Raw genomic sequence first — 27,826 nt, forward strand, 5'->3', positions numbered from 1 at the left:
GCGGTGCTTCCGGTCCGCGGAGCCTGGCGGCCAGAGCGGCGGCGGTGGCGGCGGCGGAGTCTGCAGCCGAAACGCGGGGATGGCGGTTGCCGGGAGCGAAGCCCGGTTCGCCGGGTTGTCGCTGGTGCAGCTCAACGAGCTGCTGGAGGACGAGGGGCAGCTGACAGAGATGGTGCAGAAGATGGAGGAGGTGAGCCGAGCGGGGGCTCGAGGCGGCGGCGGCGGCGGCGGGGCCTCGAGCGGGACGCGCGGAGCCGGGGGCTGGCGGCGGGCTGGAGGTGGCCCAAGGCGGAGGCGGTCGCGGTGCCTCAAGTTGGGTCGAGGGGACTGGGAGGAGAAATGGGGGGTGGTCTTGAGACGGGGTTGGGGGTGAGAGGACCGAGGCTGGGGCGGAGCTGGGAAAAGCGTTCTGGGACGGGGCTTGCGGGGGCTGATGAGGTCCTGAGGCGGGGAGTGAAGCAGGGATTAGAGAGCCTGGAATGAGCATTTGGAGACGTGGACGACTGTGGCCGAGTCCGGTGGGGCGAGGAGGGAGTTGGGGGATCGAGACTGGGTTGGAGAGGGTAGAGGGGACGCTAGTTGAGGATTACGGGTACCTGAGACCGGACTGAGGGGGCCTGGGCGGGGGGGGGCGGGCTTGAGAGGTACAGGGGGACTGAGGCAGTTATTGGGGTCTGAGAATAGGTTTTGAGGTGCTGAGTGGGCTAGCTAGATAGAATCTTAGGAGAGGATTGGGGGTTCCAAGATGAGTTTGGGGGCCGAGGGTCTGTACCTAAGTCTGAGAGGTAGTTCTGAGATGGGGTTTTAGGGTTGGGCCTCCAAGGTTGGGAGACTCGAGGCCACGGACTTACCCAGTTAAGATTTGAGGTGTCCATGTATCTGAGGGATCCTGAGTGCCAGAGGGACCCTCCAGGGTCTGACTTCATTTGGAAGCGGCCTTAACAGCGTTATCCCAGGGGGCTCTTCTCCAGCGTTTTTGGTGGGGGGGTCTGAGGGTGGCAGCAAGCTGCCCTTTCTGGTTAAGAGTTGCCCCGTCCGTGGAAGAAGGGAATGTGGTAATTCTAGTAGGGTAGCTTTGCCCCACAGTGTCCTTCCTTGCTGGGGCCAAGGAGGATTCAATCAGAGCTGTTTTTGGGGAGGAGATAAACTGGAGGTCGGGGGCTGACAGCCAAGCCCCACCTCTTTGATAGTGGAAGGGCTGCCCAGTCTCTGGAAGGCGTGCCACCGCTGTTTCTGGATATCTCACTGCATCCCTTGTGGCGTGGTTTGTTCTCAGGGGTAACTGACTTCACTCCTGCGTTTGCCATGTGTGCTTTCTTTTCTCCTTTTCTCCCAGCCCTTTTGAACTCTTTCCCTGAAAGTCCAGTCCTGTGAGTCTGGGTCTTCTCCAGGCAGGTGGACCCAGGCCGATCCAGCTCTCCCCACCCCATCTACCACTCCTGCTCCTTTGTCTCTGAAGTCTGAGCCTTCCCAAGCCTACAGGGCTGAGCTTCTCACCCAGAAGCCTGTGGGGGGGCTTTTGGCTTTCTTTCCGAAGAGGGAGTGATTGTTCAGCACTGAGCCAGCCCCCTTAAAAGGGGGCTTGTATGGAGGCTGCACATTCAAAATCACTGGAAAACCCTCAACAGGTCATTGTCCCGAGCTACAGAGAGGCCACTGTAGTAAGATGGTATCAGTCTTTCCATTAATCCACCCCTTGTATTCCCGGGCTTTGTAACAACTTGGCACCTACGACTTGCTCTGAGATGCAATTTACCCTATTTATGGTCTCCATGTGGCGCTTTCCTTTTTAGAGAAGAATAAGTGACAAAATCCATCTTTCTTGACTGAATGAGAGTTTCATGTCTCCAAAGAAAGAAAATCTTTGCTTAGTTTCTCTGCTTTCCAGTTGCCAGGAGACCTTTTTGTTGATTGTCAGCAGGCATCTTTCTAGTTTAATAATAAAATGATAGGTATGTTTCTCTACTGGGTAACACTGCCTACAAGTTATTTTATTATATGTGACTATCCAGTTTCAGAACAGAGAACTGTAGTTACATTAGTAGAACATTAATAGAACTAAACTGCTTTTTATTGGAGGGAAGATTGTGGAGTCAGGTCATTCTGCTGACTCCGGCTTCACCTGTTTCCGCTACATGAGAAACTGGAGGTTACTATTTAAAGGGAAAGGCAAATTAATCTAGCAGGACTTTTTTCTTTTTGGGGGTGGCGGTTAAAGGTGACCTTCATAGCAGAGTACCCTATAGAAATACTGAGGACCAACTCCTCTTATTTAGACCACATGGTTAAGTTCAGTTACTCAGCAGAAGTTTGTTCTTCAGGGTGTCCTGCTTTTAAAACAAGGAAACTGAACGTGAAGACGGAAGTACCTTAGCCAGGCAGCTCACCTAGCCACGGTCACCCTTTGCAAGTCCTGTTACCCTGATCGTGTGTGGTGCGTTTCTGAAGGAACTGGTGTAATGTGAACAACCAAAATTCTGACCATGGTAGTTTCACTCAGCTGCTAATCTTGTGTGTTGGCTTATTTGGGGGTGGCTGTGAGACACAGTAGAAGAAAATACTTTGTGAACTGTCCACTCTTGACCAAATGGCACATTTATGATCTGGTGTTAAAGAACATTTGGGCTCTGGAACCATACCCTCCAGGCCAGACCTGGCCACTGCCCAGCTGTGTGACTGCAGGCAGGTCACGTCACCTCTATGAGCCTCTGCTGGGGAAGGATATATGAACGTATTTATTTCTTAGAGTTGATGTGGGGATTATGTGAAAGAGTGCATGTTAAGTGCTTAACACGGCATTTAGTTAGTGTTCAATAAAGAGTAATTGCAATTAGTAATTTGTAGTTCTCTTTTTAGAACCATTACTGACAATCATGCATACAGCTCATCCTGACCAGTTAATAAGGTCTTATCTCAAGAATCTATAAAGTAAATTTTTATTTGGTATTAGCCTAAGAAACATTTACCTTTCTGTGGTCAAAATGATTATGTATCTCAGTAGGACGAGACAGTTAGTGGAACAGCACTTGCACAGCGTAGAATCTCTCAACCCTGAACCAAAGGCTTTTTTTTTTTTTTTGGCCGAAGGAAGTGTTTTAAATTGTAGAGTAAGGCTTCTACACGCCTGAGGGGCTATTTTGTGGCGGCTGGGAAGTGTGGCTAGGTTTTGAAGGCCTCCACTGTTAGGTTTAAATACAGCTGTGCATTATGCTTCACTTACATTGTTTTAATTGTGGCATCTGAGTTTAGTCCAGCTCGAGACTAAATTCAAATCATGCTGGAGCTGCAGACATTCTCTTTTCCCTGCCCGTGGGTTTCTCTTTTCCTGTTCCTCCTGTCTGTATGCAGTTCTCTAAATGTAGTACAGCCCTAGTGATCGTAGGTTCTTTCCATTTGCTCTGGGCTGATGTTTGTTATGTACACGTTTTTATTTTTATTTAAAGTTATTTTTACATGGCGGTGGAATGTGCCTTTCCCTGTCTGTCCGCATTAACCCCACTGGACTTGCAGGGCACTCCCTTAAAAGGAACTGTTGCTTAGGGGATTAGGCAGCTAAACCGGACCTCCTGGGTCATTTCTCCCGGTGTGCTTTCTGAGGAAATGCTGATTGGTTGCTGTTAACTAATGATTCACTAAGGATTCAAATTCAGGATCTTTGTTCCTGGGGCAAGTGAAACTGCCCACAGGCAAAAACTCTGAGGGTCTGAAAAATAGATTGTTTAGTGGAAAGTAAAGAGTCTGGTCTGGAAGAAGCTGTTTCCCTAAGGCGTGTTCTGGTGTGATTTGTGTGGGGCTGCACAGCTACTGCATGAATCACAATGGCTCATTGAAATGTACCGACCAGGGACTGCTTCCTCAAACAAGCTCTCAACACTGGTGGGACTGGTTTTTAGAAGCGAAGATTTAAACCCCTTTTGAGTGTCTGCTACTGGAGGTTGTTTCTGTTCGTGTTGTACAATCATTATTGTATATATAAAGGCTTCAACTTTTATGTTTAAAACTTCTCTTCCATGGACCTATGACTTTAACTCTTGTGTAAAAAATTAGTATGCCCCAGAATATTTTCTGAAATCCGGTATTATCTGACTTTTTCTCTTTAAAGAATCTGAGAGTTTTGTGACTTATTTTAAACTTTGCTTCCACTGTAAAGTGAGGGTGGTAATCATGCCTGCCTTCCAAGGTTCTTGTGAGGTGAAGTGGAATAGCAGGTGAAGTCAGTAGAGGCTAGCTCCCTTTCTTTAAAGGGATTTTCAGAATTGTTAGACAGTCTTAGGTGAAATCGATCCCTTATTTCACTTAGTTGTTGTCTCCTTCTTTTGTATTGATCAGAAGAGCAGTGGGGGTGGTATAGTACAGAACTGGCTTTTGATACCTGCAGTGTGACCTTTGGCAAGTATTCAGTCTTTCCAATTGCAGTTTCCTCATTGAAAATAAAGGGGATAATAGCAGTAAGCTACTCCATTGGGTTGAGGGTTGTTGGGTGGACTAAGTGAGATAAGCCTTTAACGTGCTTATCATAGGAACTTCCCTGGTGGCGCAGCGGATAAAACTCCAGCTCCCAATGCCGGGGGCCTGGGTTCCATCCCTGGTCAGGGAACTAGATCCCACATGTATGCCGCAACTAAGGAGCCCACGTGCCGCAACTGAGACCCAGTGCAACCAACCAGTGAAACAAATAAATAAATGAATCTTTAAAAAAAAAAAAAGTTTATCATGGTACCTGGCACAGAGTGAACACTCATTAAATTGTTATTATTCAGTAGTATTGACAAAACTAGAAGGCATAGTGTCCTTTCTGCCATTTCAAGAGATTCCATTTCGTTTAAATGCTGTGGAGCCCCTACTGTGTGCGAGGCCTTATAAAGGATAGAAACATGAATAGCATATAATCCCTGTATTATAATCTAGGAAAGAAACCAAGTACACAGACATCAATACAAGAGAGAATAAGAGGTAGGGAGCTTCAGTTTGGGGAGATGAAAAAGGTTATGGTGGCGATGATGGCACAGCAATGTGAGTGTATGTAACACCGCAGGAAGTGTGCACGTAAAAATGGCTAAAGGGGTCAATTTCATGTTTTGTATATTTTACCACAGTTTTTTTTTTGTTTTTTTGGTTTTTTTGCGGTACGCGGGCCTCTCACTGCTGTGGCCCCTCTCGTTGTGGAGCGCAGGCTCAGCGGCCATGGCTCGCGGGCCCAGCCGCTCCGTGGCATCTGGGATCTTCCCGGACCGGGGCACGAACCCGCGTCCCCTGCATCGGCAGGCGGACTCTCAACCACTGTGCCACCAGGGAAGCCCTACCACAGTTTTTTTGTTTTTTGTTTCTTTAGAGAGAGAGAGGATAAGAAAAAGGCCACATGTGAATTGTAAATGACATTGAGGCTCAGGTGAGAGGCTTTCTGGCTAGATTAGGTTCCTACTGCAAGAGATGGACTTTGATAGGCAGGTAAGATTTAAGAAAATAAATGCTCAAATACAGTAATTCCCATACGAGGGTGTAGAATGATACAAGAAACATCTGTGTACCCGCAGCGGCTTTGGAAGAAAACACGACCGAGCCAGAGAAGAGCCCTCTGTGCTCCATCCGGGACGTGATTCCCCACCCGCCAGGGAGCCACTGTCTTGAACTAGGTATTTATTTCTCTGAGTAGTATTTTTTTTTTTTTTTTATAAATTTATTTATTTTATTTATTTATTTTTGGCTGTGTTGGGTCTTTGTTGCTGCGCGCGGGCTTTCTCTAGTTGTGGCGAGTGGGGGCTACTCTTCATTGAGGTGTGCGGGCTTCTCATTGTGGTGGCTTCTCCCGTTGCGGAGCACGGGCTCTAGGCGCACAGGCTCAGTAGTTGTGGCTTGTGGGCTTAATTGCTCCACGGCATGTGGGATCTTCCCGGACCAGGGCTCGAACCCGTGTCCCCTGCATTGGCAGGCAGATTCTTAACCACTGTGCCACCAGGGAAGCCCTCTGAGTAGTATTTTGACAGAAGTGGGGGCCCACGAAGGAGTGACAGCCTGAGCACGGCACTGAGCAGGACAGCACGGGGCAGGTTCTGTGACTCGCTGAGTTACCAGATCAGATTTGCTGGTGCTAAGGGAAGCGATAGGAAGTAAGGCTGGCGAGGCGGGGAGCCAGGCCAGAGCTCAGCGGCGGTTCCTTTGGCAGCACGGACTTGCCGTGACTCTTCAGAGCAGAGCGGCAGTGCGGTCAGAAGAGCACCTTAGGGAGACTCTTTTGGCAGCAGGGTGTGGGCTGGATTGGCATGGGGAGGTTCAGGAGACCAGGTCAGAGGTGGAAACGGAAGGACAGGGAAGAAGAGGTTAGGATTTGAGCTGGAGTCCTGGGAGGGGGGAGATGCAGACCAGCCGGTTGGACCCCTTCACACCATGGTGCCCTGGTGGAGCTGTCCCTCCCCCTCCCCTGCCCACCGAGGGACCCCGTCAGCTTTGCCTTCCAAATGCCCTCCCCCCCTCAGTCCCAGACACGCGGTCACTTAGCCTCTTGGTATTGCCTCCTCGGTGGAATTTGAGACACATTTTGTAAGTCCCTTGCTTCCCTGTGTCCCCGACTGGCCTGGGGGGTCCATTTTATCCCGTTTATCTCTGTGTCCTTGGCACCTAGCACATGCCTGGTGCACAGGATGTGCCCAGTTAGTGCTGCTGAGTGGAGGGAGCTGGGCCTTGAGTGGACGTGAGAGGGTGGGCCAGAGGGAGGCTGGAGGAGGGAGCGGGGGGGGCCCTTGAGACCGCGGCAGCCTGGGTGTGGGGGACAAGCAGGGCAGTCATGTGACATCGTCCGGCAGGCAGCTGAGAGTGCAGTTCTGGAGCTCAGGGGCATGGTTTGCTTAGAGATACAAACTTGGGGGCTGACTTGGTCCAAGCACTTGTTGAAGCCAAGGAGGATATAAAAGTTCAAAAGGCCATTAGGGGTCACTGGATTGGGAGAAGGAGAGAGGGGCCGTGGAAGGACACGGGTCCCGTGACTTGACTTTACAGACCAGGTGCCGTCCTGTCGCAGTGCCTGTGCCGTACAGATTCATCAGGAGGAGCCCAGAAACAGGCCGCACCGGTTGAGCCTCAATGTCTTGTGCAGAATTGAGGTGCTCTTGAGCTAAGCCAGCCTCATTGCAGATTTGGCTTTCATCGCAGTATCTGTAGCGGAATGTTGCTATGGGGATCATGCCAGGTAGCAGTGCAGGGGTGTCTCTAACGACCTGGGCGTCAGCCGCTGCTCACAGACGCGATCGCTGAGGCCCGGAACGTGCCGGGGCAGGAGTTCTAGCTGGTTTCTTTCCTTCCTCAGCTGTGTGGGGTTTTCACCTCCCATCATTATTCAGGAAAAGCATCTCACCCAGCGGTACAAAGACAGGAAAGTTCTTTGTAGAGTTACTTCATAGGGAAGAGTGCAAGTAGAGCAGTAGATGTAGCTTTGCTGTCAGTAGGTTACCTTGCAGTGTGTCAGGGGAAAGCTTTTCAGCGCGTTTCTCAGGGAATTGTGAGCAGCGTTGTTCATCGTTCGAAAGAGTGCATGTGAAGAACAGATGTTTGAATGGTTGTTGTAGTACAAGCAGCGTCATAGATAATAAAAGACTTGGTTTGAAAGAAACATCATCTCCACGGTTAGCTAATGGCACCTTGAGGCTATATTCATACCCATAGCCCAGGGCTGAGGTTGGCAGAGGGACAGTAAGTGCTAATTGGTGTTTGCCATCAGACAGCGGCTTTCATTAATGTGAGCACAGCTGAGGTAGGGTAAGTTGATTCATTTACTCAACCTTCATGGAGCACCTTGTGTGTGGGGCGCGGGGCGTGGAACCGCTCAGCCACAGAGTTTTCATCTTTTAGGATCTCGCAGGTATGCAAAAGCCAGTTCCAATGTATGGGTGAGACGGTGGGGGTGAGGACACGCCCCAGTGGGAGGGAGACCTGGTGAGCCTTTGCAGGGCGCAGGGAGATCCTTGGGAATGTTTCCTGGAGGAGGTGACTCATGAGCGATGATTGGAAGGGTGAAGTTAACCAGGTAATGAGAGAGAAGGGCTTCCAGGCGTGGGGCTGGGCTGCATGAACAGAGTGAGGCACAGGGGAAAGAAGCAGAGACTGTGTGGGAGGAAGACTGCAGGCCTTGCTGGAGGGGCCGGGGCAGGGCGTGGGGGAACGAGGCGGGCAGAAACCAGACAGCCCCATGTTTCCTGAGAAAGCTTGGGCTTCACTCTCCAGTCCGAGGGAGCCACTGGAGGATTTTAAACCAGGGAGTGGAGTGGTCATACTTGGCGATTTATGCAGATGATTCAGGCAGCCTGGAGAGGATGGATTTGAGGGGGTGAGACCAGAAAGCGGGGAGATCAGTTAGAAGGCTGAAAGAGGATTGAGAAGAAAGATTCTCAGGCAGCCAGACTCTTTGACTTGGAGGCTTACACCAGACTCATTGCACAGCCTGCTGAGTCTTGCTTTGCACACAATTCAGATAACAACACGCTTGGTCCTATGGCTAATCTGTCAGTGGCTGATTTTTTTAAAGGGTGTAGGGAAAAACTAATAGAGCCAATTACACCATCCAGAAATAAATGAAGCTGCACAAAAAATGTAAGATCAGCTGTTAAGCATAGGATTTGGGTTGTTAGAAGACTTCAGACGCGGATTAACCTTTCTAAGTATTGGTTTCCTCATCTTTAAAAGGGGAGAATTAAAATACCGTCCTTATGAGACTTTGGAGGATTAAATAAGATATGTTTGTAAACTGTGGAACACAGTGCGTGACCATGATAAATGCCAGTAAATGAAGCCGTGACGGCTGTGAATGAAGTGGTTGAGGCTGTTTGGTTTAGGGTAGCGCATCCCTAATTCTGTGATGGTTAATGGCGATTACAGAAAGAGGGCTCTGTGGTCAAGAAATCTGGGGAATCTGCTGAAATAAGAGGGGTTTTGTTTTGCTTTGCTTTGTTTGGTTTGGTTCTTACAGCTAGTGTGTGTTGTAGTATTTCCCATACTTACTCCATCGCAGAACTCAGTCTGGTGGGGCTAGTTTCCCTGGGGCACACTTGGGCAAATGCTTATTTAAGGACATAAATGTATCCATCTGCTTCCATGTCATAGACCCACTGTAGTTACTTGATATTGATGATTCTGTCTCATCAAAGGCTGTCCTTTGTGCTTTCATGTACTCTGTTTAAGAAGGCAAGGAAGGAGACTTCCCTGGTGATGCAGGGGTTAAGAATCCGCCTGCCAATGCAGGGGATGCGGGTTTGAGCCCTGGTCTGGGAAGATCCCACATGCCACAGAGCAACTAAGCCCGTGCGCCACAACTACTGAAGCCTGTGCACCTAGAGCCTGTGCTCCGCAACAAGAGAAGCCACAGCAATAAGAAGCCCAGGCACCGCAACTAGAGAAAGCCCGTGCGCAGCAACGAAGACTCAGTGCAGCCAAAAATAAATTAATTAATTTTTTAAAAATAAAGCAAGGAAGTATATTTAAGATTTCTTTAAAAAAATGATTTAAGATTTCTGATCCCAAATTGATCAAACCTTTAAAAAATGACATTTTTAACATGTTTATTATAGAAAAATTTAAAAATACAGAGCTATAAAGAAGAAAAATATAATCACATGTAATACCACTGCTCAGATAAACACTGTTAAACATTTTATACATTTTCTTTATGTGTTTTCTACCACTAGGATCATTCTGCATGTAGGGTTTTTGACTTGTTTGTTATCTAAATTTATGCTCTGGGCATTTTCTTATTTTTTGTCAGAAGATCCTTACATGACATGATTTTTAGTGGCTTATGATATTTTATCATGTGGGTATGCCACAATTTATGTGACTAGTCCTTTATTACTGGATATTTAGGTACTGGGTTTTTTTGCTTTCATAAATTATATTGCGGTTAACATCTTTGAACATAAATCTGTTAAAATACCAACACTTAATTTTTTTTGAAAATGAGTCAGTCTTAAGTATCTAGGCAATTCTTTTAGTTAGAACATCTTATTCCCTACATCACTTATAATTGCAGTTTTTTTGTCGTGAAATTTAAGTAGAATAATTTAGAGTAACTTATTCTCCTTTGACTAATCCCTTTTTCTACCCACAGACTAAAAAAAAAAATCTCGTTATTAGAATCGCATTTTCTCATACTGAATAGAAGATGAATAATTTCAGTCATGTGAGAGTAAACTTTTATCAAACTGAATTCTTGAGTCAGGTGTTGGAAAGTTCATGTCATGATGTATTTTAAATGTAAAAGCAAAATTGTCAAAAGATGTAGTCAGTATACATCTGGGATCTACCTGGATAGGCATTTTCTTATCTGCACCTGTGTAAAGACTATCCCAGAAAATTCTCATACATGCTTTTCTTGTAGTTTGTGGTGAAGAGGGGAAAACCCCAAAGCTCTTACTAAACAAGTGAATGCTTTGGTTGGTTGTCTTGGCAAGAAACTACTAATAAGAAAAGCAGGGCTTCCCTGGTGGCGCAGTGGTTGAGGGTCTGCCTGCCTATGCAGGGGACACGGGTTCGCGGAGCGGCTGGGCCCGTGAGCCATGGCCGCTGAGCCTGCGCGTCCGGAGCCTGTGCTCTGCAACGGGAGAGGCCGCAACTGTGAGAGGCCCACGTACCGCAAAAAAAAAAAGAAAAGTTTAGAAATTCAGTCTTCTGTAGGCTGCTTTCTTTTGGGGGGGGGATCTGGATTTTTAAATTACGGTGGAAGCTATTAATTGACCTCCCTCTACTTAACTAAAGTGTTGCAGTAATTGACATTCTCCATGCCCTTCATCAAATATAATGATTGATGCTCCCCCCCATCATGATTAGTTCCCCAGGCATTTCTGCTCCCACACCACAGTTGCGTGATTACCGAGAGTCAAGTGTGTTTTCTCTCAGACCTGTTCATTCTGATATATATTTTTTTAATTTTTGAAATTTATTTATGGCTGCATTGGGTCTTTGTTGCTGCGTGCAAGCTTTGTCTAGTTGCAGCGAGTGGGGGCTACTCTTCGTCGTGGTGCGCAGGCTTCTGATTGCGATGGCTTTTCTTGTTGCGGAGCACAGGCTCTAGACGTGCGGGCTTCAGTCGTTGTGGCGCACAGGCTCAGTAGTTGTGGCTCGCGGGCTCTAGAGCGCAGGCTCAGTAGTTGTGGCGTACAGGCTCAGGTGCTCCGCGGCATGTGGGATCTTCCCGGACCGGGGCTCGAACCCATGTCCCCTGCATTGGCAGGCAGATTCTTAACCACTGTGCCACCAGGGAAGTCCCTCATTCTGATTTTGTTACAGTAATTACATGATTTCATTAAGTACTATGGCAACCGAGGAACTGTACGAGAAAAGAGAGAGTGAAAACTGTAAGCTGAGTGCTTTGGAAAGAGTTACTATAAGGTGATTCACTAGGGAAAAAAAAAAAGCTTGCGAGTATTCCAGAAGGATTCTGCTCTCATCTTGCTTGTCCAGTGTCTTCAGGTTCCCCACATGAGAGGGTGTGGTCTAGGCAAAGAACTTCTGGAAATCGAGCTAGTGGACCCTTTCTCTAAGAAAGGACCTTTGCTTTAAATGAAAAAAATGGTTAGGTCTTTAAAATTCTATGTGTTCAGTGAGTTACTGCTTTAACCAAACTGCTCAGTTAACCAGCAGCTGACTGGTTCTGATTATATGAAGTGAGGGCTTCTCTGTGTTTTCCTGGCTCACCTGCTGTGAGATTCTGATTCTGTAGGACTAGGCTGGGGCCAAGTGTGACAAGCCCCTTGCTTTTAGGAGATGAGCGACAGAGGCAGGTAACATTGTGTTCAGTTTGGGTCCCACCCTGCCTTCTGCTCATCCCTTTCTTCTTCCACCCAGAGTCCTCAGGAATTACAAGGCCAGTGATTCTAGGAAAGTAACATTTAATATCGACACCACTATCCACACAAGTCCAGGAAGTGGGGGAGATCTTGGTTTATTTTCTACCCACCCCGCCCCGAATACTAGGAAATACGTCTTCTAGGAAAAAAAAAAAAAAAAAAAAAAACCAAAAAAAAAACAACGGAACACCCTGGTATGTTGTGCCTGCCAGAAGTAGAAAACAATCAAATCCTGTGTAGCTGAGACCACTTCTTCCCTGGGGCTAGTCCGTTTATTTTCAAGCCTAGCTTTTTGCATTTCCTGTGGTCAGTTGCACTTACAGTGAATAACATACTAATTTTTAAGATGCGAGTCAGCTCCATATGGAAGGGATTGGTCGAGTCTCCGTCCATTGTCTGCTGCTTTCTGAGGACAGCAAGTTTCTCTCAACAAGGATTTTGATATCTGCGATCAGAAGTAGCAGTCTTTATTAATCTAATATGTTCTGTTGAGTGGTTGTTTCAGTGGAACATTTGATAAGCAGCTGGCAAATTTACTTTCCCGAGTAGGCTGTAGCCTTAGAGATGGTTTCACACAGCCCACGAGATTGTTGTATTTTAGAACAGTTTCATAATGTTCTACAGTTCTTTCACTGGATTTTTTGTATTTTCATATCCTTAATTTTTTTAACATGTTAAACAACTCAGCAACTGTTAAGTTTTTTCATAGAAACTCAGGGAACATGTGGATTGAATCAAGCCACATTGGGTTGTGTTTACAGGTCACCTCTGGGATATTATAGGCTTGGATTACAGGCTCCACCTGAAAGCCTGCCTTCAAATGGAAATGAGTGCATCACTGGGGAGGTCTTTCCACTGAGTGGAAGATGAATTTGGGTTTTCTGATAGCCTAACCTTTAGTATTAAAGCCCAAACTCAAATTGCATGTGACTTTGGTGAAATCTACCGTAAAATTAATTGGTGAACTAGATCAAGTGTAGCACAATAAAAGGAAACCAGGTTGACCTGGCTGAATGCATGCCAACCTTTTTATCACCTAATCCATAAGCCTGCTGTGTTTAAAGTCTGAATGCAACCTGAGCTTTTCTAGTGGAAAGTAAAAGGCTAAGATTTCTTTCACTCTATATCTTTGTATTACATATAACTTTCTATTTAATTTTATTTGGAGAGGAAAATATCAAAATCAAAATGAATTTCCCACCAAAAGGAACCAGTGTTTCTTTGAGAAGGACCCACCTGAGTTAGGGGCAGCAAATGTACAGATTGGTCTGGGACATCTTGTTTTACCAGAGAGCAGGGCAGCTGTCAAACCTCTGGGGTGTGTCAGCCTAAGAGCCAGCTCGAAGTGTCTCCCACTGGCCACGGACAATTTGAGCATTAGAAAGATTAATGACTACAGCTGATTAAAAATCTGTTACTTAATAATGATACCTCCAGAAAAAGCTTATTGGTCGTTTTTGGAGGTTGCTTGAGCACTAACTCAGTCTTCTAAACGTTGGCTTTAAAAGTGGAGGGGCGGCGAAATCAAACATTCATCCTGCTTTTCCTATATAAATTATTTCCGATACTCAAACGGATGAGGCAGAATGCTCAGAGGAATCCAAGCCAATACATACAAAAGGTGAAATTAAAGAATTTTTAGTAAGTGTAGTTACAGCATTGTAGTTAGAGTTATGAAGTTCTTGCCCACTAAAGATACAGGTTAAAGTTTTTACGGGTGAAATGATATTATGCCGAGATTTGCTTTAAAATACTTCCCCCCCAAAGGTGGGGAGTACAGAAGAAACAGGACTGGCAAATGGCGCTAATTGCTGAACCTGGGAGAAGAGCGCACAGGGATTCATTATTCTTCTGCTTTTGCTTTGTGTTTGAAATATCCTAATAAAAGGGTAAATGAGAGGCATAAATAGAAACGAAATTTAGGTGATTACTGGAACTTGAAAATAGAGAAGTGGTGGTAGACTGGATTCTGTGTAGTAGGGTAGGTTCTGTGGCATAATTCATGGGGTAATCCTGTAGAAAACACACCTGGAGACAAAATACCCAACACACCTGGAGACAAAATACCCGAACTCCTAATGTCATACCTCTGGAGTGACTTCCCGGCACTTGTGACTTTGGTGATCTCTTAAACCTCGCTAAGATTGCATTTCCTTTTTCCTGAGTAAAATGGGGACAAATCTGTCTCACCCTCGCTGAGAGGATTAAGGAGATATAATGCTAGAAGGGACGGTGGCACAGTGCCAAGCACACGGTGAGAACTCAAGAAATGTTCACAGATACTGTTGAACTGTGTCAGATGCTGGCGAGACTGAAGCTGTTATGCCACCACCAGTAACTTGTCTTACTTAAATCTTTAAGTTCGCATCTGTTTGATCTTCTTTCCCTTTTTTCTCCCCTGAACCTTTCTTTTTTAAACTTTTTATTTTATATTGGAGTATAGCCGATTAACAATGTTGATAGTTTCAGGTGTACAGCAGAGGGACTCAGCCGTGCATATACATGTGTCTGTTCTCCTTCGCTGAGCCTTTTCTTTGAAGAGCAAATGCAGTCAGGGCTACAGGCTGCAGTACAGGGTGAATGGCGCCCTCTGGAGTTAGGCCCTGTGAGCTGAACACCGCCCGTCTCCATGGCGGTCTTGACGCGGAGACTTATGCTCAGGAGGACAGACTGTTCTGGTTGTTGTCCCCCCAGAGCCTGGCACGTAATGGTGCTTCTTAAGTATTTCTTGAATGAATGAATGAAATGCGCAAGCCGCTGTGTTGGAGCATGTTGCGGTGGCTGTTATGGGCCATACATAGTCTAGGTACTGGAGTTCATGAGTGACTTAAAAAAAAAAAATGTGTAAAGTATTGTGGCTTCCAGGCCATCACAATCATAAACATTACTCCCACATTCTCGAAGGCTTTCCAAGAGGGCTGAATTTCAGCTCAAGAGAAGGGATTGTGTAATGCTGACCCGCCTCTGATGAGTCTCCACATATGTGCTGCGTGTCTGATGTCTACGCAATAATGGGTGGTTTTGCTTTAGAGCAATCACTGTCATAATCTTAATTTTTTCCTTTCATGCTTTGCTTCCAAACTGTGATCACTCCTGTGGTGAAGTAGGGGTGCAGATAGTTTCACCTGGTTGGTTGTACTAACGAGCATTAATCTGTGATGTTACTGTTTAAAAATTTATTATAAACATTCAAAGAAGCTAATCTTCAGAACAGCTCAGCAAGGTTTTAACAACTGACAGGTCGTGGCCTGAGGCCCAGCAATCAAGAGTCCTCCGGATTGAGTTGAACACATATTTAGCAGTAGGCATGTGTTGGCCTGGGTACTGTGCTGGGTTCTGGGTATCAGGGAGTGATCAGGGCTCAGTTTTCCTCTTAAGGGGCCGGATGTTCTCATCGGAAGGGTGAGCGTGAGCTCAGACGTCGTTGTATTTCATGGGGAAAGCCATTCCAGTTCTGCCAGTCAGGCCTTTGGCGAGACGGGGCACTCAGCTTGGGGAAGGTGGGTGTAGACTCCCCCAGGGCTGGTGCAGAATGGGCCACAGGTGTGCACTTCTCAGCTTCAGGCCTGAGGGATGGAGCTGGGTGTGGAGAACGAGAGAGGGGGCTGCTTTTGATTGGGGTGGGGGGTTTGGTCACCTACAGCGACCCCAGAGGGAGGGGACCCAGAGAGCCCCCTCCTCATTTCACTCTCGTCCTACCCTCAGTCCCCATCGCTGACTCCAGCTAGAACCAGAAGGCAAGGGGCCTAAGTGGTGGATGTGGTTCAGCCAGTTGGCCCCTGGGGCCCAGAGCAGGATGTAGAGTGGATCTCAAGGAGAGATGAAGATTCCAGCCCTGGATTAGTCCTCTGGATGCCATAACACATTACACAACTTGGTGGCTTAAAACAAGACAAATTTATTCTCTCACAATCCAGGAGACCAGAAGTCCTAAATCAGGGGTGTCCGTGCTCCCTCCAGAGACTCTAGGAGAGAGTCCGTTCCTTGCCTCTTCCAGCTTCTGGTGTTGCTGGCCTCCTTGGCTTGTGGCCGTATCACTCCATTCCCTGCCTCTGTCTTCACATGGCTTTCTCCTCTCTATGCGTTCTCCTCTGTGTGTCTTGTATAAATCCACTTGCCATTGGCTTTAGGATGACCCAGGTAATCTAGGATGATCTTTGTCTTCTTTAACTTAATTACATCTGCAAAGAGTCTTTCCCCAGATAAGGTCACATTCCCAGGTTCCAGGGGTTAGAATGTGGACATTTCTTTTGGGGAGCCACCATTCAGCCCACTACAAGCACCCGTCACTCGCAGGAGAGTTAAAACGCCATCGTGATACAGTGATAGCTGTTGGTGTGACTTTGTTTAATTTGTCTTCAGTCGAGGGGCGCTCCGCGAGGGCGGGGTCCGGCCTGCCTCGTTCACCCCTGTGTCCATCGCCGGCCCTGCCCAGGGTCAGCGCGTAACAGTGCCTCAGAAAATCCTTTTTTGGATGAATGAATAAACAGATGAACAGACAAGCACCGTGAACTACAATACAGAGTAAAACCAGGGGTGTGCTCTGTGAGGCCACAAAAAAGAGCTCAGATGTCACTGTGTGCTGAAGGAAAGCCAGTTGAGTTATATCAGTTGGGTCTCTGGCACGACAGGGGGCGCTCAGCTTGGGGGAGTCGAGGGGCGTTTAGTAAAGGTGTTCTTTACAAGGAGATGGTGGGTGTAGACCCCTCAGGGCTGGTGCAGTTCAGCTTCGAGCCGAACACGTACAGGGATGGATCGAGCGGTGTGTGAGTTGTGCCTCAGCACCCGGCGACCAGGGGGTGAGAGCACGCGTAGCTTTTCGTGCAGCTCTCGGAGTCGAGAAAGGCCCAGAGCCACAGCCAGCGCAGGGCTTTGCGGATGGGCGTCATAGGCTGGGGCAGCGAGCAAAGTTGTTGGTGAGGGATATTTTATCTACTGGACGGGATGTTTACTTGTTAAATAAAATGGGATCCTTGACTTTGTACAAATACTAGGCCTCCGAGCACGGCAGTAGGTGAGAGGGCAAACCTGTGTTTTTTTGTTTGTTTTGTTTTCTGTTTTTGGGCTGCACCTCGTGGCGTGCGGGGATCTAGTTCCCCGAGCTGGGATCGAACCTGTGCCCCCTGCAGTGGAAGTGCAGAGTCTTAACCACTGGACTGCCAGGGACATCCCCCAAACCTGTGTTTTTATCTTAGTTCCCCAGCCCAGATTCTCTGTCCTTACTGGGTTTTGAGCATTTAAAGGACTTTAGTACGATCAAGAATTTCCATCTATTTCGTTGAAATTTGCTAACATAATTCAATAATGTCATTTACTTTGTTATGATAAGAATTCTATTATAGTGTAAAGGGGGAATAAGGGACTACTCAGTATTTTTCCATAAAAGATTTAGCTTGGAGCTTCCCTGGTGGCGCAGTGGTTGAGAGTCCGCCTGCCGATGCAGGGGACACGGGTTCGTGCCCCGGTCCGGGAAGATCCCACATGCCGCGGAGCGCCTGGGCCCGTGAGCCATGGCTGCTGAGCTTGTGCATCCGGAGCCTGTGCTCCGCAGCGGGAGAGGCCACAACAGTGAGAGGCCCGCGTACCGCAAAAAAAAAAAAAAAAAAAAAAAAAGATTTAGCTTGGAAACATAGGCAGATTTGCCCATCGTAGTGTTTATAGGGAGGCACAGTTATAATTATGGTTGAAGAGGCAGACAGGCCAGCTGAAATCAGAACCTCACATCGTGGAAGCCTCTGGTTTGGAAAACATCCACTGCAGACCCAGACCTTGACCCCCCGTCCTGGCCCCGAGTGCCTCTCAACTGTAACTACTGCATGTGTCATGCAGAGGGGAGTTTATGTCTGTTTTCCTCCTCACTAACTTTATTTTCTACCACACTCCCCCAACCCAAATAAATAATGACCTGTGCATTTGAGGTAGAATGTACATTCTGTGAGAACGTCATACAGTGATGTAAGCCTCCCAGGAGAGAACGATATCTCCACCTTGCCTGGACACGTATACGTAAAAGACCTTGGTTTTTTGTTTCTTTTAAACAAAGGCAGCTTATCTCCCTAGAGCCTCTGCCCTTCTGGTTCTACTAATACCTAACAGGTTTTTTAAAAAATTAAGACATAATTACTTTCTGTAAATTTATACACGCTTATTATAAATGATTCAAACACTAAAGTAGAAAGAGGAACGTAAAGAAAGTCACACCACTGAGAGGTCGCTGTTAGCTCTGGGTGACCACCCTTTCAGGCAGCCGTGCTCACGGATGGACAGACGGGCAGACATCCCCAGGCGGATCTTACTGTAAATGCTGCTATTACACGTCTCAGTTTTCTTTGATTTTGAACAGAAAAGGAAACTGAAGTGAAACTGAGCACATTTATAAAAATGTTTCATTACCACAGAGAGTTTATTTCCTGAAAAGATTTCTCTGTGGTTAAGAAAAAGAATCATGAGAAACCATCAAGAGGCTGGGACCCAGTTTTCAATTTCAGGGTGTATGGCTCGCACGAAGCCTCCTCTCGCACGGGTCCTCGGATCAGTAGGACAGGGGGTGGGTGGGGAGTCAGACCGCACATCCCCCAGGGTGGCTGCCACTTAAGCCTTGCTGAGTGTGGTGTGCATGGTCCCCCCGAGTCCTTTGCAAACGATAGAAGAAGTCTGGCTGCTTCCTCCCGGTTTTCCTCAACTGGGACGATGAAAAGGAACGTTGGGGAGGAAGGTCTTTCTCTAATGCAGCATCAAAGGCGTGTTTGGGCGCCGATGCTTGTGCTGGAGGAGCTTTATCCGAGGTTTAAGAAAGAGGCTTTCCCCCCCTTCAGCCTATGCCCTGGCCACCGCTCCCGCCACCACTGTCTCCACTGTCCACCTGGAGAGGGTGCGGGTGTGCCCTGGGTGGCCACTGAGAATTTCCTGATAGTCTTGTAAAAACATCTGAGTACCCGGGGACAGAAAGAATACAGCCAGCATAGCGGTCGTCTCCATTGGTTGGAATTTTATTTTGCCTCTGCGTTCTGTGCATGACATGTTGTAGGAGAAGTGATTCTGACCTGACTTGGACCCCAGGAGAATAAGCTTTATTCGTACATATATTTTAGGGTGGAACTGTGAGGCAAGGATCACCTGGGGGCTTTGAAGACACTCTCAGGCCTGGGTCCCCTCCTAGAGAATTGGGCTCATCTGGGGCTGGTCTGGGCCTGGGGAACTTATCAGCGCCCCCTTGCCTTCAGGTAGTTCAGCTGATGCTGAGAACCCCCGCGGTAGGCTGGCACTTGGCGGTGCTAGGACGGTGCGCTTCCCTCACGTGATGCCTTTCCAGTGGCCCCTCGGGAGCCCTGTGCTTGTGGTCTGCCTGCGCTGAAGACTTGGGGAAACTCCTGATCGGATGGCCCTTAGATCCAGGACGAGTGAGACCCTCCACCACAGTCTCCAAGGGTTCCTCTATTACGGGAGCCCGTCTGTTGCATAAAGGATTTGGGGCATTTGTTGCTTGGCAAGCACAGCTCATGGTTTTTTTTCTTTTTGACTCTGCATTTTGTTACCCACCTAGTTTGCCAGATCTAGTCTCAAGTGACTGGCTTTTTAGGGGATGAGAGGGTCTCTCTGATTGATTCAGCAGATCCTTGCTGAGTGGCTGCTGTGTGCTGGCTGTTTGGCACACCCCAGATGACAGGATACCCAAAGCGGGTGACAGGGATCGGACGCACAAGCGTAGTGCTCCCTGGTTGCCGTTGGTGGCAGGAAGGAAACAGGTGCCGTGACAGAGGGCGGCTGCTGGCTTAGCGAGGATGGCCAGGGAGGCCTCTGCGGACAAGGCGCTCAGCTGGGGCCGGGCAGTGAGGTGGAGCCGGGGGCCTGCTCCGGGGGAGCTTGGCTGGTTCTCAGAACCGCCGGGACGGGGAGGGTGAGGGCCAGGGCACCCCAGGGCTCAGAGATCAGGGCCTGACGAGTTCGGTTCCATTTTCGCTGATTCTCAGTTTGAGAATAAGAGGGTGCCTGTTCCTCTCAATTCTCTGGGCCTCACTCAGGGCCTGACAAATAACAGTTGCTCGGTAAGTGTTTATTGAACACAGAATTGATTGAGTCAGGATGATGGCGTGCACGGGGCAGTGGGTCCTGACGGTGGCCTTGAATACCTGCCCCTCCCCGTCCATCACATGAGACCAGTGGAAGCAAAAGATCTCATCAACAGTCTGTTCTATTTATTTATAATTAAAGTTCAAATTTTGAGATAATTGTAGATTCACATGCAGCTGTAAGAAATAACACAGAGATCCTGTGTAGCCTTCACCCGGGTTCCCCCACGGACAATCTTGCAGAATTCTAGTCCACTCCCAAGCCAGAATTTTGACACAGATATGGTCAGTGCAGGACACCGTGGCCACGAGGAGCCTTCCTGTCGCCTCTTACAGTCACTTCCCTCCCCCACCAACCACGAATCCGTCTCCATTTCTGTAGTTTTGTCCTTTCAAGAATGTTGTATACACAGAATCTTGGAGTCTGTGACCCTCTGGGCGGGTTTGTTTCTTTCGCTTAGCCTTGTCCCCTGGATCTTCGTCCAAGTTGCACGTGTCTCAGCAGCCCATTCTTTCTTAGGTCTGCGCTCTGCCCATGGTGTGGGTGTAGTACTGCATTTAGCTGTTCACCTGCTGAAGGACACCTGGGTGGCTTCAAGTTTTTGATTACAGGGAAGGCCGTTCTGAACATTCACGTGCAGGTTTTTGTGTGAACATAAATTTTCATTTCTCTGGAATAAATGCCCAGGTGTACAATTTCTGGATGGTATGGTAGTTACCTGTTTTGTTTTAAAAGAAATTGCCGAGCTGTTTTCCAGGGTGGCTGTACAGTGGTTGGTTTGCATGTGCTTTTTTTTTTTTTTTTTTTTTTTTCTTTTTGCGGTATGCGGGCCCCTCACTCTTGTGGCCTCTCCCGTTGCGGAGCACAGGCTCCGGATGCGCAGGCCCAGCGGCCATGGCTCACGGGCCCAGCCGCTCCGCGGCATATGGGATCCTCCCAGACCGGGGCACGAACCCGTATCCCCTGCATCGGCAGGCGGACTCTCAACCACTGCGCCACCAGGGAGGCCCTGCATGTGCTTTTAAATGACTTGATCGAAGGGAAGGCTCCTCTGCAGGCCCTCCGGGTGCGACGTGCCTGGAGGCCGAGCTGCTGTGGGCAGGGGCTGGGGTGGTGCTGGGAGCCCCCAGGACCCCTCCAGAGTCTGCAGGACCAGGAACCCAGTTAAACCAGATCTTTCCAGCCCTCATAGTCCTTGCTGGCAGAAAGCATCAGCAAGAGAGGGGAGAGTATTTCCACTGTACTAGTTTTATAGTATTGAGCTAGAGGCTTAATTTTCTTTTTTAACTTCAATTTTGTTTTACCCTGAGCCTCATCTTGAGGGCCCTGCCCCGTGGTCCGTGCGAGAGATGCAGATTATGTGTCTGCTGAGGAGAGGAGCCCCCCACTCGGCGGTCAGGGCCTCCTGCTAGAGACCTGCATCCAAGGCTCTTTCTTTGTTCTCACACGTGTGAGTGTGTGTGTATGTGTGCGTGCGCGCGTGCTGGGAATTGTGCACTAGCGCCAGAGGGTATGGCTGGGGGTGGAGGGGTTGAAGCGGAGGCAGCAAGGCCAGGAATCTACAGCCAGACGAGCAAGAGGAAGGAAGTAGCAGCGAAAATAGCCTGGGTGGGGTGGGGTGTAGAAAATATCAAGGGGAGGGCAGGCTGGCTGGTGTGGGGCTGACGGAGAGCTTCGGAGAGAAACGGGGGCAAATAAGACTTCAAGTCCAGAAAGCAGGCCGTGGAGGAGCCCCTCAGCAGCAAGTGGAAAGGGGGCTGAACCAGAAGTAAGACACGTTGGTATTTCTGCTGTTTTATCCAGTGTACTTCTGGTTACGTTTCATTAGGACTTCCTCGCCTTTTCTCAGACCTCGCATTAACCCCTCACCCCTGAGGTCCAGGCGGGCTTCTCCACCCACACGTGACCTGTCACCCCCGGAAGCGCAGGACCCCTGTCGGGCAGATAAATCCCCGCCCCCAGCTTTGGGTCAGCGGTGCTGATGGACCAGCGGTCAGGAGCTGGGGAGGCTCAAGCCTCTGCTCAGACGTGAAGAGCTGGTGTCGGGCACAGGGACAGAGTAGAACAGGGCCCCTGAGTGGATTCCTTCCCAGGGTCTTGGGCTTTCGCGTTTGATCTCAAAGCCTGATGACTAAGCCTGAATTGACACCATGCCAACTGGCCCTCCTCTGATAATAAGTGATTCTTTCGCTTCTCTGGAACAGCAGCAACTCATTTTGGAAAACTCTAGCTCTAAACCTTCAGAGCCGTTCGCTCCTAAGAGCACAATGGCAGTGGTAAGGAATTCCGGTCACAGCGCAGCTCCTGGGGTAGAAGCTTCAGCAGGTCCTGGGACGAAGCCCGTCCTGCAGGCCTGAAGGAGAGGAAGTGGAAGTGGTCTCGCTCTTTAAGACCGGGAGCAGCGTCCAAACTAGAAATCGGGGCTGGCGTCCGGATGGGGGCAGCTGCCCAGCCAAACGGAAGCCGCTGCGGTGGCCCCGGGGGTGGGGCTCGGGGCCCACACGCCGGTTCTCATCACCCTGTATGGTCTTTGCAGACGCAGAATGTTCAGCTTAACAAAGAAATGACGCTGGCCAGCAACCGGAGCCTGGCAGAAGGAAACCTTCTCTACCAGCCCCAGCTGGACTCTCTGAAAGCACGTTTGACCCAAAAATACCAGAAACTCCAGGTGCTCTTTGAAGCCTATCAGATAAAAAAGACCAAATTAGGTAACTCTTTTAGGGTGATCTTTCAAGAATAAAGAGCTGAGGGGAGGGTGCATTTTCAAGCTGTGGCACTAACCAGGAAAGAAATGTTATTATGGAACAATTTCAGATTAAGACAGTCATTACTGCTGTGAAAAAATAGTTTATATATAGGATTGTGTCAGTAATTTAGAAAAAGAGACTTGACTGCTTTTTAGACAAGACTCTACCTTTTCCAAACAGTATAGAAAAAAGGCAATTTTCTGAATTATGATATACAACTAATGTTTTACCCTTGAAGTTAGGCCCTCACAGTTAATGTTGAAAAATATTCGTCACTGGAATACTTTATTTTAATGTCACACTTTACTTTGCAGCCATTATGAAGTGACGCAGGCATTGACTATTGTTGAAGCCTGAGTGCATTGGGGGTAGCTTTCAAGGAAACAGATTAAGAGAAGGTTAAGAAGGGAGTTCCCTGGTGGTCTGGTGGTTAGGACTCATTGCTGTCACTGCCGTGGCCCTGGGTTCAATCCCTGATCAGAGAACTAAGATCCCACAAGCTGAGGGGCACAGCCCCCCCCCCAAAAAAAAGGAGAGAGAAGGTTAAAAAATCACCCCCTTCAGTGAAGTGTACAGTGACGTCCGATACCATGATTCCTATATCTGTATAACTGCAGTAAAAATGCACTGTAGGGCTTCCCTGGTGGCTCAGTGGTTGAGAGTCCGCCTGCCGATGCAGGGGACGTGGGTTCGTGCCCCGGTCCGGGAAGATCCCACATGCCGCGGAGCGGCTGGGCCCGCGAGCCATGGCCGCTGAGCCTGCACGTCCGGAGCCTGTGCTCCGCAACGGGAGAGGCCACAACAGTGAGAGGCCCGCGTACTGCAAAAAAAAAAAAAAAAAAAATGTACTGTAGCACACCCGACCAAAATGAGTAAAGGTGAAAAGCCTGGCAAGACCAGTGCTGGTGGGGATGCGCGGTTCTTCCATTGCTGGGAGGAGTGAGAATTGGAGAAGCTGTTTGTTAGCACCTGCTACAGTGAAAAGGCGGCATGCTCTGTGATTCAGCAGTTCCACTGCTGGGTGTCTCCCCAGCAGAAGCGAACGTTCACTCAGGTCTATCAAAAGGTGCGCACAAGAAGGTTCGTTATAGCTGGCCTTGTGAGAGCCAAATTTGGAAACAGTCTGAGTGTCCATCTGCAGAATGATGGGTAAGTTGTGACACTTACACAACTGTCAGTGCCACGAAGCGCTGAAAGAAATGAACTGCCGATTCGTGCAGCAACACGGATGGTCTCAGAGACGTGGTATTGAGCGAGAGGCCAGCACGGAGCACACATCGTGTGATCCCACTTGTGTGAAGTTCAGAAGCAGGCAGAGCTCTTGGGTAGTGGAGGTCAGCACCTCTGGGAGTGGCCAGGGGAGCCTCTGCAAACATTCTGTATCCCAGTCTGGGTCATGGTGGTTGGGTTTGTATATGTAAAAATTCAGGTGGTGCACTTAAGATGTGCATACTTTATGTATTTATGTAAATTATCACTCAGAACTCCAAAGGAAATAAATTACGGGGTGAATTGCAGGGTTAGGTTGCAAGGTTAGGTCACAGGTTCAGTAACCGCCCCTGTATCGTGAGGCGGGCGGGTGACGCTGGCTGCCTTTCCTGTCAGCTTCCTGGAAAGTCAGCTCAGTAGGTGTGACTCTCCTGTCGCCTATCCAGCGAAAGTACACTCTTCTTCGAAAGGGAAGTGGGGAGGAGACTGGGGGAGCGTGTCGTCCCGAGGGGCCGGGGGGTCATGGTGGTTTCTGAGGGTGTGCCGTTGCCCCTCACCCTATCGTGCCTCCTGCTTCTTCCAGATAAACAGTCCAGCAACGCTTCCTTGGAGACCCTGTTAGCACTTCTGCAGGCGGAAGGGGCCAAGATCGAGGAGGACACGGAGGTAAATCCAGCCAGCCCAGCGGGACGCCCCAGAGCAGTTACCTGGGCCTGGGCGCGGTTCCCCCAGGGCCAGGCGTGCCGGCTTCGCGGAGTGGGCAGCCCAGCCGGTGGGCTGGGGGGAGCGCCAGCCTGGGGGCCAGGGGGGCAGCGGGGGCGGTCTGGTCCTCAGGTGAGGGGTGCACGCTACACTGTGAATCGGTGCCCGTCCCGTGGGTGCCGCTGGCTGAGTTACCATCTGTCTGCGTCAGCTGGCCAGGCAGAGCCTGTGGGCATGGCCAGCTGAGCACCCGAGGCTTGAGCCTCGCTGAGCCATAAGGAAATGAGTCAGGGTCCAAAGTTGTGCGGTTGAGGAGCCGTCGGGCGGGGCGGCCCTCGTGTCCTGCTGACCATGTGGGGCTGGCAGGGCGCAGCCAGCGGAGGGAAGGAAACGCTGGTCTCGGCCGGGGGCTTAGCCGCTCGGGCCCCTCACCTTAAGGCGAGCTCTCCCCAGGGCCCGCTGCCTGTCCGGCAGGTGGGACCAGCACCTCTCTTCCCGCTCACTCGGCCCGGGTGGGGCGCCAGGAGCGGCCGGGGACAGGGGAGGGATGGGTGTCCTCATGGCTGACCTGCCCCGTGAACCGGGTTTCCCCTGCTCCTCCAGAACATGGCAGAGAAGTTTCTCGACGGAGAGCTTCCCCTGGACTCCTTCATCGATGTCTATCAGAGCAAGCGGAAACTGGCCCACATGCGAAGGGTTAAAATCGAGAAGCTCCAGGAGATGGTGCTGAAGGGGCAGAGACTTCCGCAGGCCCCGCTGCCCCCCAGGGTGCCCGAGCCGGCGCCCGCTGTCCCCCTGCCCTACCCCTCCCTGGAGGCCAGCGGGCCCCCCTCTGCGGTGCCTCGGCGCATCCCTCCCCCACCGCCCCCGGTGCCTGCGGGACGCTTAGCCACGCCGTTCGCCGCCGCCCTGGGCTCAGGACAGGGCCCCCCGCACCCGGTGGCGCAGTGCCCACCGCTGCCCCCGCGCGGGGGCCTCCCTGCACAGCAGGGCTTCTCCCTGCAGCAGTTTGTGTTGCCACCGTACCCGCCGGCACTGCCCCAGAGACCCCCGCCCCGGCTGCCTCCGCACCAGCCAGGCTTCATCCTCCAGTGAGCGGCCCTCGTCCTCCCCGTGAGACTCCCTCGCTGGCGCCTGCTGGCCGGGTCCGCGCACGCAGATGGAGGCCGTGAGCACCGGCTGCTCTGCCAGGGGCTCTGGTGCTCGGGCCAGGGCGTCCCTCTGGTTGTAGAGCCGTAGGTCAGTGGTAAGCACACGTAGAACCCTGGTTGTGGACACCTAGGCGGTTGTGCGCTGGGCCGCAGCCGGGCATCCCGTGGTCGCGCTGGTTTGTGTTCTCGGTATGATTCCTCAGTCTGGTGTTGAATTCGTGAGTTTGGGGAAAAGTGCCCCCCACCCCGCCTCCGTTCCCACATAGGATCGTGGTCCTCCCGTTGTAGCTTTATTTAATAAGCATGGTTCATCATTTCTGCTTTATTTTCAAGACAGTTCTGTGTGTCCCAGCCCACCGCAGCCCCAGGTGGGGGTCGGTCGGGTGGGCCAGCCCGGAAGGTGCTTACTGAACCCGTGTGGGGCGGGCAGTCCTCACAGTCCCTCCCCTCCCCCAAACCTGGATGCTTCAAAGCCACCCTCGGAGTTTGCACTCGGCCCACTGCCACGTCCAGAGGCCGGGCGAGCTGCGGCCAGGTGAGGAGGTGGCCGGGAGCTGGACTTGGCACAGCAAATGACGGCCCCAGCTCCTCCTCCTCCGCCTCGAGCCAGCCCGAGGCTCTCCATGAGGAAATACTCCTCCAATATTTTTACTCTGTGTGTGATTTTCCTGTTTTATATTGGGAAAGAAAACTTTTTTGACACTCGTAAGACCATTCAGGGAAACTTTATGAAAAATGCACATACTGTTCTGAGCAGGTTGAGAAGGCACATGAAGCGAACGCAGTTTCCTTTCTTGCAAGCGGTGCACGGTCGCCCCGGCGGGGGCCCGTGCTGTGCCTTAGCTTACCTGGTGCCAGGAGTGGCCGGCCGGGCGCTGGGGCGGCGCCTCCAGCCGCTGCTGCCCCGGCGGCCCGGCTCTGCGTTCCTTGTCGTGTTGCAGGTGGAAGAAAAGCCCACCCAGCTTGAACCAGAATACCCTTAGCCAATATTCTCTGCCTCTGGCTGGGCCTTGGGGCAGGGGTGTGACAGGGATGCCGGCAGCATCTCAGCTCAGTCTGCAGAAAGCCTGCCCCTCAGTGTTAGGGAGGTACCAACAAGCTCCGATGCTCTGGCAACACCCCGGGCTCTGCCTGCCCCCTGGGTCCTCATCCGCACGTGCCATGTGTGCTGGATTCCCAGGGCCCCAGGCGGGGCTGGGGGTAGTGTTGCCGCCCACCTGTTGACCAAAAAAGGCCGGTGTGCTCAGTGGTGGAACTCCTGACTCCGGCCTGTGACTCCCCAGCTGGCTGCTGCCCAGGTGACAGAATCCAGGCAGAGCTCAAACGGGGTCTGTCCCGGCAGGCCCTGGGCGAGGCCACCAACCTTTGTCCTCAGTTACTGTACATTTCTACTCCTGGACTTGAACTCCTGCTGTCTTGTAATTGTTTTTAAAGAGAACAGCTGTATAGGACAAATTACTGCCCTGCCAATCAGGTGGGCCTGTTAATGTCTGTGTATCTCGAGAGTGGTGCCACCCAGCCCGTACCTCTGCCGCCTGCAAGGGGCACAGCCAAACGTGTGAGCTCGGTGTTGATGTGGGGGAGGGGCCGCCAGGCTGGCCTTGCCGTCTCCAGGGCCACATCTGAACTGTGCTTGTAAAGCTGTTAAGACCCCTTTTAATAAATAGAGAATTGTTAATAACGGCCCTGTCCTTTATTTGCCTGGGGACCCTCATGACGTGTTTGGTTCTAGAGTATCAGCAATCAGCGTTCCAACAGTGAGGCTGACTGGTGTGGCTCTTGAAGTTACAAAAACTAAAGGCCACGGAGGTGGCTGAAGTGACTGCCTGGCCCAGGGTCCCTGTGGCCCTAACAGCAGGGTTGTTCTTGATCCGAGAATCTCACGTGCGCCAACAGAGGCAGAAGGAAGCACGCTCCTCCTGTGTCGGGGTGTCTTTGGGGTCTTAGCCCCACTGCCAGGGTGCCCCCTGGGCTCAGTCCCCCCCGCCGGCTTCTGTCCACAGGCCAGCTGCACAGCTGATGGAAACTCTACTTAGAACATTCTCTGCTGATTTCAAGTAAATGATACAATCCTGTGGCTGGCATTCTGCGCCGAGACTCGCCCACAGGTGTTTAAAGG

At 50.3% G+C, this 27,826-nt stretch overlaps 1 protein-coding gene across 1 annotated transcript; it reads left to right on the forward strand.

The window, feature by feature from the left end:
* Positions 1–27,388, forward strand: VPS37B (VPS37B subunit of ESCRT-I). The gene is made up of 4 exons (XM_081253171.1): positions 1–190; positions 22,435–22,606; positions 24,438–24,520; positions 25,160–27,388. The coding sequence occupies exons 1-4, from the start codon at positions 80–82 to the stop codon at positions 25,649–25,651; spliced, it is 858 nt and encodes a 285-aa protein (XP_081109297.1). The 5' UTR covers positions 1–79; the 3' UTR covers positions 25,652–27,388.
* Positions 27,389–27,826: the final 438 nt, after the last annotated feature.

This window comes from Mesoplodon bidens (assembly GCF_964165515.1).
Source record: "Mesoplodon bidens genome assembly, chromosome: 13".
NCBI classification, from domain to species: domain Eukaryota; kingdom Metazoa; phylum Chordata; class Mammalia; order Artiodactyla; family Ziphiidae; genus Mesoplodon; species Mesoplodon bidens.

Bases quoted from the DNA above. Each gene is read 5' to 3' on its own strand.
- VPS37B (XM_081253171.1), top strand. From the start codon at position 80: ATGGCGGTTGCCGGGAGCGAAGCCCGGTTCGCCGGGTTGTCGCTGGTG. The intron at 22,607-24,437 runs GTAACTCTTTTA...TGCTTCTTCCAG, and splicing joins GATAAAAAAGACCAAATTAG to ATAAACAGTCCAGCAACGCT. The intron at 24,521-25,159 runs GTAAATCCAGCC...CTGCTCCTCCAG, and splicing joins AGATCGAGGAGGACACGGAG to AACATGGCAGAGAAGTTTCT.